The 12988-nt window shown below is 45.0% G+C and overlaps 1 protein-coding gene across 2 annotated transcripts in view; it reads left to right on the forward strand.

Annotated features, from left to right (window-relative positions):
• The first annotated feature begins 8023 nt into the window (after window positions 1-8023).
• The window catches only part of LOC113019650 (alpha-2-macroglobulin-like), a 41131-nt gene continuing 36166 nt past the window's right edge, over window positions 8024-12988 (forward strand). Inside the window, exons 1-5 of one of the 2 annotated variants that reach the window (XM_026163421.1) lie at window positions 8024-8161; window positions 8241-8421; window positions 8519-8672; window positions 12438-12490; window positions 12596-12616. In XM_026163421.1, coding sequence (XP_026019206.1) covers window positions 8082-8161; window positions 8241-8421; window positions 8519-8672; window positions 12438-12490; window positions 12596-12616 — 489 coding nt within the window. In that variant the 5' untranslated portion in view covers window positions 8024-8081. The remainder of the gene's footprint in view (window positions 8162-8240; window positions 8422-8518; window positions 8673-12437; window positions 12491-12595; window positions 12617-12988) is intronic. The other variant, XM_026163422.1, reaches the window with a different exon arrangement.

Raw genomic sequence — 12988 nt, forward strand, 5'->3', positions numbered from 1 at the left:
TAGTGCACCCATAGTTGTCTGTGTATAACTAGGGGTGTACACTTTGTGTGTCGCTTAGACAGGTGGAGAGAATACATCACTTGTTCATAAATAAAGAGAAGGAGAGAGAAAAAAATGTGTGTGCATATTTACTAATATGAGTACGCTTGGCTTAAGTGTGTGTATCCTATACGACTGTGTGCGCTGTCTGACTGATGTAAATGTGCTGCCGTTGAGCGCATGACTGTGCGTGATCGTGCCAAAATATGTGTCAAAATAAAGGATGTTGTTTGTGGATGAGTGTGGAAGCAGGTGATCGAGGCAGTGAAAGAAATAAAGAAAGAAACCAAGGACAGGGGTGAGCAGCATAAAAACAAGAGGGGAAAAGAGAGAAAAAAAACCCCAAAAACCCCCGGAAACATTCCAATCAAACCACTGACGGAGAGTGACGGTGTTAATTCTGCTATCATATCACACTTAAGATGCGATTTGATACTGGTAAGTTAGACAGATGTTAATGCAAGTTAGTGTGAGTGGATAGGGAAAGGGTGTAGCTGATTCCTATGTGGTGTGAGGTTAATACAGCCACGGAGTGATGTTGGGGTCGCGGTGGAGCTGTCCGTCCACGTACAGCCGGTCCACAGCGATGACAGCGAGGGAGCCCTTCTGGATGAAGCCGCGTCGGATTGGGAAGAGGACCCTGCGTCGTTCCAAGATCTCTTTGGGGAACTGGTCGTTCACGCTGAAGTCCGTTCCTTTTAATTCCCTGCTGTATGAACCACATTAAATGTTTTTACATATTAACATGATGTCTCCGTGTCTCTCTGTTACATATACAGTATTTAATCATTTTCTCACACAGTTCTTCTCTTTCAGATTTGTGTTGTTGTGTTTGTTGTCACAGGTTACAAAAATGTTTCTTACTTCACTCTAATGTATGTGAGTTTTTATTATAAAAAATCCCCACTCGCCCCTGTGGTAAATCCTTCAAGCTCGGGTCCTCTACCAGAGGTCTGGGAGCTTGAGGGTCCTGCGCAGTATCTTAGCTGTTCCCAGGACTGCGCTCTTCTGGACAGAGATCTCCGATGTTATTCCCGGGATCTGCTGGAGCCACTCGCCTAGCTTGGGAGTCACCACACCTAGTGCTCCGATTACCACGGGAACCACCGTTACCTTCACCCTCCACATCCTCTCGAGCTCTTCTCTGAGCCCTTGGTATTTCTCCAGCTTCTCGTGTTCCTTCTTCCTGATATTGCTGTCATTCGGAACCGCTACATCGATCACTACGGCCGTCTTCTTCTGTTTGTCTACCACCACTATGTCCGGTTGGTTAGCCACCACCATTTTGTCCGTCTGTATCTGGAAGTCCCACAGGATCTTAGCTCGGTCATTCTCCACCACCCTTGGGGGCATCTCCCATTTTGACCTCGGGACTTCAAGGCCGTATTCAGCACAGATGTTTCTGTACACTACCCCGGCCACTTGGTTATGGCGTTCCATGTATGCCCTGCCTGCTAGCATCTTGCACCCTGCTGTTATGTGCTGGTGCATCTTTACACAGCCTTCACTTGGGGCCTTACTTGGTGTGATAGACCCCAGCCTCTATGGATATTGTGCTCCACCTCGCTGGGATCTCACTTGGGGCGGGTCCAGGGGCATACTGTGTCCATCCATGAAAGAGTTCCGCACAGCCAGGCAAGATGACTGGAAAGAGTCTTCGGTTAGGATTAGGTAGTGAAAAAGCAGAGTGGTTAGGGAAACTGACTGAAACTCATTAGTAAAGGTTATGGCTGACTCTACCACCCCCAGTGGACTCTGAGACAGCAGCACGAGCCAGCTTATTACCTGTTATTTACACTGCGTTTTACATACAGATTTCAGGTTCAAGGTTCAAGGTTCTTTATTTGTCACATGCATAGTTATACAAGTATAACACACAGTGAAATGTGGCCTGACACGCTCCTCGACATGTGCAAAAATTTGGGGGGGGGGGGGTGTAGAGGAAGAACATTATAAATATATATATATATATATATATATATATATAAGATAAGATAAGATAAGATAAGATAAGATAAGATAAGATAAGATAAGATAAGATAAGATAAGATAAGATAACCTTTATTAGTCCCACACGTGGGAAATTTGTTTTGTCACAGCAGGAAGTGGACAGTGCAAAAGTTATGAGGCAAAAATTAGAATACAATAAGAATAAATACAGTACACAACTGTACAGAATAGAATAAAATAAAATACTATATACAGTAGAATAAAATAAAATAAATATACAATAAGATAAAAATAGAATACAAATACAAATACTATATACAACTGAGTAAAAATACAACGATGACAGAAAGGATTATTGCACTTAGTATTATTGCATATGTATGGATGTGTGTGCTTGATCAGTTAAAGTCTTTATTATGGAGTCTGACAGCAGTGGGGAGGAAAGACCTGCGAAATCTCTCCGTCCCACACCGTGGGTGCCGCAGTCTCCCACTGAAGGAGCTGCTCAGTGCTGTCACAGTCTGCTGCATGGGGTGGGAGATGTTGTCCATCAGGGATGACAGCTTAGCCGCCGTTCTCCTGTCACTCACCACCTCCACTGGGTCCAGAGGGCATCCTAGAACAGAGCTGGCCCTATAGTATATACACTGGGTGAATGTGCAGTAGTAGCAGCAAGCAGGTGAATTCTGTACATTAATATGAATAGACATCTGACTATTTTACAGGATAGACAATATAAACATATTTAAAATTAAAGGAATTTGGAATGTACATTGTGCCTTGGTTTAGTGTCTGGAAGAGAGTCCTGTCTCAGTCAATTATAGATGATGTGAGAGGGCAGGTGTGTGTGTTTAGGGCACGGATGGCTTGGGGATAGAAGCTCCTCTTGAGTCTCTCTGTCCTTGCCCGGAAGATGCGGAACCTTCTACCAGATTGCAGAAGTTGGAACAGTTTGTTGCCAGGATGGGACGGGTCCTTCAGTATCTGCGCTGCTCTAGTCCGGCATCTCCTGGTGTAGGTGTCCTGAAGCGGGGGGAGAGCAATCCTGCAGCAGCGTTCTGCTGTACGGATCACTCTCTGGAGAGCTTTTTGGTCCTTCACACAGCTGTTCCCAAACCACGATGTCATGTTCTGTGTGAGGATGCTCTCCACAGCGCCTGTATAGAAAATCCTGAGGATCTTTGGAGAGACCCTGAACTTCCTCAGTTGTCGAAGGTGATACAGGCGCTGCCTAGCCTTTTTGGTCTGGACCTGAATGTGGGCAGCCCATGTCAGGTCTGAGGAGATGTGGACACCAAGATACTTGAAGGACTGCACCCTCTCCACTGGAGCTCCATTGATGATAATGGGCTTGTAGTCTCTGTGCTGACCCCTTCTGAAGTCCACCACCAGCTCCTTGGTCTTGCTGACGTTCAGCTGGAGGTGGTTGTCCTGGCACCACGATGCCAGATTCTTCACTTCATCCATGTAGGCCGCCTCATCGTTGTTGGAGATGGCACCCAACACCACTGTGTCGTCAGCAAACTTCACAATGGTGTTGGAGCCATGGGTGGCCACACAGTCTGAAGAGTAGAGGGAGTAGAGCAGTGGCGAGAGGACACATCCCTGAGGTGCTCCTGTGTTGATGGTGATGCTGTTGGAGAAGCACCTGCCCACCCTCACCACCTGAGTTCTGCCAGTGAGGAAGTCCAACACCCATGCACACAGACGGCTGTTAAGTCCCAGATCCCTGAGCTTTGTGAACAGTCTGCAGGGCACTATTGTGTTAAACGCTGAACTGTAATCAACAAACAGCATTCGCACATAGTTACCCTGTTTCTTGTCCACGTGGCTGAGTGTGGTGTGTAGGACGTGGGCGATGGCATCCTCTGTGGATCTGTTGGATCTGTAGGCGAACTGCAGCGGATCTATGGTGTCTGGGATGGAGGAGGAGATGATGTTCTTCAGCAGCCTCTCAAACACCTTCATTACTACCGAGGTCAGTGCAACTGGCCGGTAATCGTTCAGGGATGAGGGGTTGCTGTTCTTGGGCACAGGGATGATGGTGGATCTTTTGAAGCATGTGGGGACCACAGACTTCGCCAGGGACTCGTTGAAGATGTAAGTGAACACACCTGCTAGCTGGTCAGCACAGCAGCGCAGCAGACGGCCGGTGATGCCATCTGGCCCCGCCGTTTTCCTTGTGTTCACTCTCCTCAGTGCCGCTCGGACGTCATGCTCCGCGATGCTGGTCACCGGTCTCTCGCTGATGACGTCACTGTCCTCGGTAGCCAGGCGGTAGATAGCATTAGTCGCCTGGTTAACCTCGAAACGGGCGTAGAACCGATTCAGCTCGTTGGTGAATGCAGAGTCGGCATTGATCGGCGCAGTGTCCCTGGCTTTGTAGTCCGTAATGGTGCGTAGTCCGTGCCACATACTCCGTGTGTCGCCCTGGTGGAAGCGGGACTCCACACGTTCCCGGTACAGGCGTTTGGCATCTCTCACCGCGCACCGCACGCTGTATGAGGCCGCTTTGTAGGCGCTCATATCGCCAGTGGCGAGACCCGCGTTGTAGGAGGCGGTCCTGGCGTTTACTGCAGTGCGGATCGATCTGTCCATCCACGGTTTCTGGTTTGGGAATGTGGTGACTCTCGCAGTGGGGATAATCTCCTCCGCTAGCATATTGACGAAGCATACTGCTACTTCCGTAAACTCGTTGATGTCGACTGCGCATGCTCTGAACATGTCCCAGTCGACGTCATTGAGTGCGTCCTGTAGCGTAGCTTCTGATTGGGCAGTCCACCGTTTTATGCTTTGTTTATACTGGGGAATGAGGAAGATGGCGTTGTGGTCAGACTTCCCAAAAGCCGGGTGTGAGACAGCTTTGACACATCAGGACACATCAGTAATTGACCTCAGGAGAGGTTTTCGGCCTTTTAACAATTATAGGGAGGATTCAGGGTCACCTGGTCCAGCCCTAACTATATGCTTTAGCAAAAAGGAAAGTTTGAAGCCTAATCTTAAAAGTAGAGATAGTGTCTGTCTCCTGAATCCAAACTGGAAGCTGGTTCCACAGAAGAGGGGCCTGAAAACTGAAGGCTCTGCCTCCCATTCTACTTTTAAATACTCTAGGAACAACAAGTAGGCCTGCAGTGTCCATGTTCAAAGGCATTGTAAACTTTTTCTGTTGATTGTAAAGTTTTCTTCCCACACAGAGTGTACAGTGGACTCCAATGTTTTTGTCACTTTTAATGGAATCAAACTCAAAGTAATATAAGTACTTCCAATCTCTAAATGCTGCATGGTCGTACTCTCTCCCACACTCGATACATTTTCCATTGTTGATCTGCACATGTCCGTTACCATGGACGTCACACTTGTATGTCATTGTCATGAGACACTCTCACCAACAAACACGGTTTAGTAACGCAGTAACGCAGCGTGCTCGATCCCTTACATTACCTGTTACTTGAAAAAGGTAACTGGATTACTTGTAACACGTTACTGCCTATCTCTGCACCTAAGTATGTCATTGTTTTAATCCAGAGTTACTCATATAAGGTTATGCATTTGTGCCTAAGAAATGATCCAGCTCCTCATATAAGTGAGGTAACACAGGTGGATATCAGTAATGTGCGTGCTGGAGCTGCTCTTCTATCTAGTGTTAGATTTGTATTGTTGATTGTCATTCATGCTTAGAAATATTTACTCATATATGCTTAGAGTTGATAGTCGGTGTCATATTGATAGGGGTCTGATCCTTAATAGTCTGCAAAGACTTTGTGTGCATTCCAGGGTGTTCTGGCATTCACACCCTCCTGGGAGCATGGCAGCGGTCGTACCTTCTCTTATTGTTTTATGGTAGGATAAACACATCTATATCTGTTTTATACGGTGGCCCCTAGAGACAAAGCACGTACAAACTCCAAAACACTTGCAAACTCCAAAACACTTGCAAACTCCGAAACACATGCAAACTCCAAAACACTTGCAAACTCCAAAACACTTGCAAACTCCAAAACACTTGCAAACCCCAAAGCACATGCAAATTCCAAAACACATGCAAACTCCAAAACACTTGCAAACTCCAAAGCACTTGCAAACCCCAAAGCACATGCAAATTCCAAAACACAACGGAAGTGCTCCAGGACGCTAGAGGCAGTGTTGAGCTTTTGTTACCTAGTAACTACACAAGCCAGGAAGTACCAATGACTGGATTTGGGGTCTGCAGCCTTAAAGGCCGCATTTTAAGGCCGATTACGTCACAGCAACACAATGAAGGCTGTCCCAATTCAAAGGCTGCTCGAAATGCGGCCCTCAAATGCGTCCTTAATTTCCCTGAATTTTAAGGATGGGTCGGTGTAGCCTTCATGGCCCAACATATCCCAGATTTCATAGTGCGGCTGTGGTGTGGATAATTTTGCTGAAAAAAACGGCGGAAGCGGAGCTGCCGAAGAGTAAACTTTCAGAAGTAAGTACTGAATATTATGTCACTTATTTATGCGCAAATGTTTTTATAATGAAGAACATTAAAACATTACTGTTGGCCGCATGTCGGGAAAGTTATGTGACATTAGCGATGTTTTTACTAATTTGGTTTTAAAGCCTTTACTTCAAAATATACGCCGTTCCATAGTTGACTTTAATCTTACAGAGAATGTGATGATGTTATGGATTAAAATGGATTTTATTACTTAAAGTCAGTCATATATCCACAAACACAACAAGCTGAAAGTCAGTGATGCTGCTCGGTTTGCAGTCCTGACTATCACGGCACAAGCAGGATTCACTGCACTGTTAATGTTAGCTCTGTTATATTGCTGCCTCTATTCGGTGGTGTCAATCCAAACAGACTTTAATGTGCGTTTGAACGAGCTGACGGTTCACTCGTTAAGCTGAAAGAAAGATGCTTTAATCACAGGAGTCACACATGTGTCACACATGTGTCCACTGTACCATTTCCCGAGAAACAAGGTCAAAAACATGGCAGTCAGACATCTCCCGCTGGGTAAAGGGAGTTACACCTACTGTAGTTGTCACGGTCCTGGGTCTCCTGACTCAGCGTTTTTAGTTCTTTGTGATGTTTGTATTATCATACTTGTGTGTTTTATTCTATGGTTTCTAGTTTTGATCCCTTGCCCTTCATGTCTCTCTGTGTCCCCTCTGTTTCGTGTAATTGTGTCTTTGCATGTTTGAGTTTGTTTTCTGTCACCCTGCATTGTGAATTATGTTCTTATGGTTGGTCTTTCGTTACTCCCTCTAGTCTAGTCTCTTGTGTTCCAAGCTGAGTATTTCCCTGTGTATTTTGGTTCTTAGTCCTCTGCCTTATGGTTTATGTCTCTGTTTCTTAGTTGCTGTCTCCACTGTGTCAAGTTCGCGTCTCTGTGTGAAACTTCCTGTTTTACTTTGAAGGTCCGTGTCTTATGTGAATGTGTCCTGCTTTGTTTGTCTCGTCAGTCCTGATTTCTCCCAGCTGTGCTCTCCTTCTGTGTCTCATTCCCCTCGTTACTCCCCAGTGTATTTAAACCCTGTGTTTCTCTGAGTCAGTGTCGCGTCGTCCCTCATGCTGTGTGGATCTCCCTGTGAGTTTAGTTTGTGAGTTTTCAGTTTAGTTTGCTTTGTATGTCTTTCTCCTGCCAGCGAATAAAGCTGAGTTCTTTGTGTTTAAACCTCGTGCCTGAGTCCTGCATTTTGGTTCCAACTCCTGCCTGCCGCACAGCGATTCATGACAGTAGTTCCCAGTGATTAGAAAATATCAGTAGTTACAGACTACAGGGGTGTATCCCAGCACTGGTGTTAAGACAAACATGGACACATACAGAATAAAAATAACTTTTTGTAACAGCCAAATTAAACTCTGAGCTGATTTAGAAACATCACCTCGGAGCACTGTATGTTACTGTAATATTTTACACTGAACAACAAGCTTTACTGTTGTCTATAGTTTAGTGTTCAATGTTGAAAGCAGGAATGGGATTTTGTAAATGTGTAAGTGATAGACTTTGTGGAGATCAGAGTACATGAGTGCGTTTCAAACACGTGGCTGTTATGTGGGTGGGGACGATCAGCCGATATTTAGCCGAAGCTGACACTGAGAACGATCACAACCAGTCATGGACCGTCTCTGGATCCTGAGCTGCACTCTGTGTGTCCTCCTGAGCTGGATGCATGTGGATCAAGCGGTGGCTGAACCGTGAGTTTGTCTTCAGCGTGTTTTTGTCTGTGTGAGTTGTTCACTGCAGTAACTGCTGTATGTGTGATGCTGTATGCAGCCAGTACCTGGTGGCCATTCCTGCAGTTATTGAAGCTGGAGCTGAGGCCAAATTCTGTGCAACTCTCCGACAGCCCAGTGGGACTCTGGTCATGACTGTCACTTTGATGTCCCGAGAGAAGAACACAACCTTATTCACGCATACGTCAAATGAGGCCTTTCAAACCTGTGTTCAGTTTGAGGTTGGCAACCAGCACTTTCACACACAAAGTGTGTTTGTTAGTTGTTATCGTAAGCATTATAGGCTTTAATGACTATCTAAATATCCCACTGTCTCAGGCTCCTTTGGTACGAAAGGAGGTGCAACATTTTCAGGTGGAGGTACGAGGAGACACATTTTACTCCAAACAAGTCAGAAAAGTGATGATCCAAGCGTCTGATCCCGTCACATTCATCCAAACAGACAAACCCATCTACCTCCCTGGACAAAAAGGTAACAATGTGCTGTTATGTTATATAAGACATGTAGTTCATTCAAATTCCAGCATCATGAGCCAGCTGCTCCACCATCTCCAATTTGTGTAACAAGTTTTGTGGTCCAAAATTTGGACACACATACAGTGATTGATGTGAAATGTTTGCTTCATAGAGCAAAATTTTTTCAAGATATCAATACGGTCGATCGAGATGTTTATTCGAAGTTTGAAATCTGACTCCATCTTTGAACATAACTACCGTATTTTCCGGACTATAAGGCGCACTTAAAATCCTTTCTTTTTCTCAAAAATCAACAGTGTGCCTTATATATTAATTCTGGTTGTGTTTACTGACCACAAACAGATTTTATGTGGTACACAGTGCTCAAAAATCTGTCACAAAATGTTTTAGTACGCCTTTGGTAAGGTACGAAGCCGCACCGCTTGATGGATTGTTGGAGCATTACGGCTACTGTAATCAGAAGCCTCGCGGACTCGGCCTAATCTGGGTCCTAAACGCCGTCTGCTTCAGGTCCTAAAGTCAAACGAACACTGCAGCATCACTGAGAGTTAAAAACTGTCTAAATTCTTTCCTCTTTAATAAAATGATCAGCCTTGCTGCTTTACCAGGTGTAACAATTAAGTTTAACATCCAGGCATCCATGCAAACAGAATTTATTAAATTTAGAAGTTAGAAGTTAGCAGGAAGTTAGCTCACTGGTTTTGCTAGCTTGTAAAACATGCTATGCTATCACTTCCAACATAAATGAAGACAGAAAGCTAAACAGCAGTGATGTTAGTAGGGTTACTGAAGTTGGGCTAGCTGGTATATAATGATGTGCTACGTGATCACTAGCGACACAGCTATGTTAGCATAACATAAACACAGTGAAGCTGGAGGATGAACGCTAGCTTTTTTCCATTCGATAAACGTTCCCGATAGTTTTTGATGAATGCAATCACATGGAAAGATGCTTTAAATGGACCAAACTTCAGTCAGGAGAACAAATGACATAATCCATCCACAATACCAGGTTAGTCATTATTATAAGATAAGATAACCTTTATTAGTTTTGTTACAGCCGAAAGTGGACAAGTTACATAGCATAAATTATAAGGCGTTTAATGGGGCCTATATTCCAGTACGCCTTATGTATAAAAACAGACCCGTTTCAGACACGTTCATCGTCAGTGCGCCTTATGGTCCGAAAAATATGGTATTTTAAAGAACAACAAAAGGAAAAAAAATCCCACAAGTTTCATATTTGAGCTCACACTACTGAAGAACTTCACATTGCAAAAGACAGCTACTGACAACGAATGGTATGCAGTTATTTCACAGTGATGAGAAATAAAATATGCAGAATACTCAGAGTGCACAACTTCCCCCAAAGGGCAAAGGCCATATTATATTTTTCATTTTGAGACCTGCTGCTGTGATGGAGAATTAGGCAGTAATTCAGCTTAACTTTGTAATCGGGGACAGAGAGCACAAAATGAATCATGTCTGAGTAATGCCTCTTAGTTTATTTCAGAGTCAAATTATTTTTATGTGAAAGTTTAACGGTTTTAATTTTTAATAGTTCACAATAAAATAAATATGTTTAAACATGGCTTTGGAATTCAAAGTACAAAAAAAACGTGAAGGAAGAATATGGAGGGCCTCGGGTGCCAAAATGTATTAAACACATAATTAAATAATAAATTAAATGTGTCATTAATTACGCAATGACAATTACAATGTTGCGTGGAGATCAGGGGCAGTACCTGTGGACTGGCAGACCGGGGTGGTGGTCCCCATCTTTAAGAAGGGGGACCGGAGGGTGTGTTCCAACTACAGGGGGATCACACTCCTCAACCTCCCTGGGAAAGTCTATGCCAGGGTGCTGGAAAGGAGAGTTCGTCCGCCAGTCGAACCTCAGATACAGGAGGAACAATGCGGTTTTCGTCCTGGTCGCGGAACACTGGACCAGCTCTTTATCCTCTCGAGGATACTTGAGGGTGCATGGGAGTTTGCCCAACCAGTCTACATGTGTTTTGTGGACTTGGAGAAGGCATTCGACCGTGTCCCTCAGGGTGTCCTGTGGGAGGTGTTGCGGCAGTATGGGGTGTCTGGCCCATTGCTACGGGCCATTCGATCCCTATACAACCGTTGCAAGAGCTTGGTTCGCATTGCCGGCAATAAGTCGGACACATTCCTGGTGGGTGATGGGCTCCGCCAGGGCTGCCCCAAGTGGAGGAGTTCAAGTATCTCGGGGTCTTGTTCGCGAGTGATGGGAGAAGAGAGCTGGAGATCGACAGACGGATTGGTGCTGCGGCTGCAGTGATACGGACGCTGCACCGGTCCGTCGTGGTGAAGAGGGAGCTGAGTGTAAAAGCGACGTTATTGGCCGACCTACCCTCACCTATGGCCATGTGCTGTGGGTAGTGACTAGGGATGGGTATCTTTTAGGTTTTATCCGATACCGGTGCCAAACTTTTGAAACGGTGCCGGTGCTCAAACTGGTGCTTAAAGAATGGAGAACACAAAATTGGTCCTCTCATGGTCAGCTGTTTTTTTGTAAAAAGATAACAATGTTAGCCTTTTCTGCAGCTATGTGGCATATATGGTATCACTCTTGGCTGGAAGCAGTGTTTAAAGAATGGAAAAAACACAAACTTTGTCCAAGAACCTCTCATGTTTAACTGTTTTCCACTTTTTCTTTGGTCATTTTAGCCTTTTTGGCCAGGGTGAAGGGAGTATCTGCCATCAAACAAGAGGACAGCCGCATGTAGCTATGATGATGTTTGCTAGTTCACCTTACCTGCATTAATGTAATAACGTGGTTAGCCTACTCAATGTAAATTACACACGAACAACATTAAGCTACTCACGCAGAGAAGAACGGCTGCTGCTGCCATCATCATCATCATCATTTCTGCTACACTGGCAGGGCTAGGGGCCAGGACTCTCCTCTTAGTGTTTTTGGGGGATGTTGCTAACTCCGGGTCGATAACAGGCACCACACCCGCAGTAGATGTGCTCGGTGTGAGGTCTCGCAGCAAGCTATCAAATACGGCGCGTTTCTGGGCTTTTAAAAAAAACGCTATGCGTCGCCAGGTGTTTCATCGAATTTGAGGTGTTACCTCCTTTGACAGTATCACAGTATCAGCTTAAAGCACTTGTTGCTGCTGAGTTTGCATCTTTTGCTGTGAAGTACAGCCAGACTTTGACCGCTTCGACTTGGGCATTTTTAATCTGTAGCTCTGCTCTAAAAGAACGTACGTACCTGGACCCGCCTACTATCCTCGGAAACGTAAAATGATTGGCTAGAATCTAAAGTGTATCACAGCTCAGGAAAAAAAAGCACCGAAATAAAGCACCGAAATGTGCGCTGCTTTTCGGTCTGGTTACTACCGTTTATGTCAGAACCGGTGCCATCATGGCACCGGACACCGGTACCCATCCCTAGTAGTGACCGAAAGAAAGAGATCGCGGATACAAGCGGCGGAAATGAGCTTCCTCCGAAGGGTGGCTGGCCTCTCCCATTAGAGATAGGGTGAGAAGTTCGGCCATCCGGGAGGGGCTCAGAGTAGAGCCACTGCTCCTCCACATCGAAAGGAGCCAGCTGAGGTGGTTCGGGCATCTGACAAGGATGCCTCCTGGGCGCCTCCTGGGTGAGGTGTTCCATCTTGGCTTGCTGTGTAGGGTAACCAATCACATCCATGTTTGATATGTTGCAGTGACTTTTTTTTAAAGTATAAAGAGAGAAACAGAGGTAACCTCTCAATTTTTCTCAAAGTGAATTTCAGAGTCGTTACGATGGATAATAAAATGCGACCTGCCAATCAGCTGGTGAGTTTTTGAACAGTATTATTAATAATGCTGTTTGCAATTTGGATGCAGTGATTTACACAACAGTTTCTTAACTCCACCTGTCTTTCTTCCTTTTTCTTTCAGTATGATGTCATTGAACTTCAGGTAAGAGGGCGCCTCTAGAAAAGGCTTTTACTTCTCTTGCAAATGCATCAACACAACACTGAACACATGCAGTCAGACAGACTTGAAGGTTCCCTGCTCACTGCTTGCATACACACTGCTTCCGCAGTATTACTCCAAGTTACTGACAGTGCAAGGTTTAAAAACTGGACAAAGTGGGTTGCATGTATGTAATACACACCGTGCAGGGGTCTGTTCTGTTACTTGATGCCCCACATGTGAAAATAAAATGACAGTGAATAAATCAAAATAATAATTTTGATTTAATTACTCCACAAACACAGCCACAGCTTCCCTGTCATTACAGCTTAGGTTTCTTTATATCACTTAACTTTTAAACATCTATAAACAAGT

Source organism: Astatotilapia calliptera, chromosome 3, assembly GCF_900246225.1.
Source record: "Astatotilapia calliptera chromosome 3, fAstCal1.2, whole genome shotgun sequence".
NCBI classification, from domain to species: domain Eukaryota; kingdom Metazoa; phylum Chordata; class Actinopteri; order Cichliformes; family Cichlidae; genus Astatotilapia; species Astatotilapia calliptera.